The sequence below is a fragment of the Pinus tabuliformis genome, chromosome 6, assembly GCF_031772625.1.
Source record: "Pinus tabuliformis cultivar Carrire ecotype Pingquan chromosome 6, CPIR1, whole genome shotgun sequence".
Taxonomy (NCBI): Eukaryota; Viridiplantae; Streptophyta; class Pinopsida; order Pinales; family Pinaceae; genus Pinus; species Pinus tabuliformis.
The window spans coordinates 518,538,531-518,540,824 of record NC_142292.1 but is presented as its reverse complement, the minus strand read 5'-3'; the positions used below and the strand labels follow the sequence as shown (position 1 = coordinate 518,540,824).

At 46.7% G+C, this 2,294-nt stretch overlaps 1 protein-coding gene across 1 annotated transcript; it reads right to left on the bottom strand.

Moving 5' to 3' along the window:
* Positions 1-684: 684 nt before the first annotated feature.
* LOC149259578 (uncharacterized) lies at positions 685-2,060 on the bottom strand. Its single transcript, XM_089454558.1, has 2 exons — positions 1,362-2,060; positions 685-780 (listed from the first exon to the last, which is right to left on the bottom strand). Exons 1-2 carry the CDS (start codon positions 2,058-2,060, stop codon positions 685-687), a joined length of 795 nt encoding a protein of 264 aa, XP_089310684.1.
* Positions 2,061-2,294: the final 234 nt, after the last annotated feature.

Sequence of the window (2,294 nt, the reverse complement as noted above, 5' to 3'; positions counted from 1 at the left end):
ACTTCCTTCACCCACTAATCTTTGATGAGTTTACGGAAGTCATCCTTAGAATCCCAAGATTTTTTATATTTGAAGGGGAGAGGCCCAAGATTTCTTCCCTTGTCAAGGATCAGGACCACGAGCTTATGGTCTGAGGCTGAGGCGTGGACAATTTTGTTTTTGACTAAGGAGAAGCTTGAAACAATTCTTTCATGAATTAAGATTCTGTTCAGTCTCTCTTTGATGTTGTGAATGCCAGCTCTCTTGTTGCTCCACGTGAATTTGCCGTTATAAGGGGGAATATCAATGAGGTTGTGGGTTTGTATTATCGCTTCCAGAGAGTCTCTTGAGGGGTCAGCGAGGAAGTTCCCACCTATTTTTTCCTCAATGTTCCTTATTAGGTTCAGATCTCCACCCATAAAAATGTTCCTATCTTGAGAGGACTGCAAATCTGAGTTTATAGATTCCCAGCAGAGAGCTTTATCCCTGTAGTGATTCGGGGCGTAGATGTTGTAGATAGTGTAATCTTCTTTTGAGACTCTATTTTTAAGGTCTGTTCTTACCCACCAATTGCAAGATTTTTGGTTGGTGAGGTCCCATTTGTTCTTGTTCCAAAGAGTTCCTATACCTCCTGAGGCACCTACTACATCTATTGCTATGCTTGTAAAACTTTTGTATCTTTTGGTAAGATTCTGAAATTCATGCTCAGATATTTTGGTCTCCTGGATGAGGAAGAGATCTGGCTGCTCTTGATTGATTAAATCCCGGATTGCATTTGATTTTAGGGAGGAGCCCAACCCCCTGCAATTCCAAGAGACCAATATCACTATTTACTGATTTTTGGATGAGCCCTGCTCCTCTCCTTTGTCTTTTCCCCACTTCCTTTTTGTTTGTCCAGGTATGAGTCCATCGGCTGCTGCATTCTAGTGGCCATTTCTTTTGCTGCTGTTTCATCTCTAATTTCTTTGTTTGACTTCCTGCCTACTTTTCTCGAAGGATCAGAAGTGAGACTAGCTTCTTTCAATTTGTTTCTGGTGAGGATACGTTCTATAGTAGGAGGGGGAGAGGATGGAGGCAGAGGGCGAAGGGATGACCGCAAGGGCAGTGGCTCGGGGAGAAGGTGGGGGTGATAGGGGTTCTTCTACTGACAGGGATTCAAAAGGGATGGAGGATGAGGGGAAGGGCTGGGTAGAGCTAGAAGGGGGTTGAGGAGGGGCAACTAGGGATTCCAGAGGAGGCTTGGAACTTGGACCTTGCAGAGGGTTTGATTTCTTCTTTTTAACTTGCTCCCATGAGCCTTCAGGGGTTTCAACATTTTCATTAGACTCATTTATTTTTAACTTACTACATCTATTTGCAAAGTGTCCATATTCGTGACATACCTTGCACTTGAAAGTTAGTTGCTCGTAGTCTAGCTGTTGGATGTGGGTCCATTGATCTACTTTGATATTGATGGCTTCTAGCAGGCCTTTCCCTAGGTCGACCTCAACGCAGATCCTCTCACAAGCGTGCATATTCTCCTTTGGTTCGCATCTATCAATGTATTCTTCGACAACGTTCCCAATAGCCTTTACTAATTCATCTCCCCAGCAGTGGAGAGGGAGGTGGGGCAGACGGACCCAAACCGAGACTGCATTTGGGATGTCCATTTGCGGATCAAAGTCAGGAGACCATTTGTTCAAATAGAGGCCTCTTGAATCCATGAAGTAGGGGCCATTTCTAAAGATAAGGTCCCGGACCTCTTTTGTTTCGAAGAGGAAAGTATAGAAGCCCCTTCCACAGAATCTGATAGCTATTTTCCCTTGAATTATCGTTTTCCAGTTATGTTCCACCCATTTTTGGACTGCTCTGGGCGAAGGCCAGAGGCCAGTAAACTGGCCAACGAGGCCCCTCTCAGCTAAAGTGATTGCAGCCTTCCTCAAAAGACTGGGAGGAAGAGATACTTCAGGGATTTCATCAAGTTTCTTGACGAACTTGGATGCAGATGGACGGATTCTTGATGAGGCGTTCTCAGGGATAAGAGATGCAAAAAGTTTCTCGTAGTCTTCCAAGCGTGGGGATGATGGATCAGTCCCAGCCATGGTGGCTAAGGAGGGCCAACTCGCAGTCGATAGAGGATAAAAACGGGGGCGGAGAAGGAAGGGGCCCTAGAGCTGGGGCCGGGCAGGAGGCCCGAGAGAGACCGATAGGTAGAGGAAGGGAGCCCAGGGGGGCCTGCATGGCGGGGACAAACCCAGTAGCGGAGCTGCTAGGCGGGGCCTGGAGGAGGCGAAGAACCAGTCAGGGGCAGTCGTGCGGGTGCTTCGATTTCAAAT

Coding starts and splice junctions, on each gene's coding strand:
- LOC149259578 (XM_089454558.1), bottom strand. CDS start 2,060: ATGGCTGGGACTGATCCATCATCCCCACGCTTGGAAGACTACGAGAAA. Junction 781..1,361: donor AACTAACTTTCAAGTGCAAG/GTATGTCACGAA, acceptor TTGGAATTGCAG/GGGGTTGGGCTCCTCCCTAA.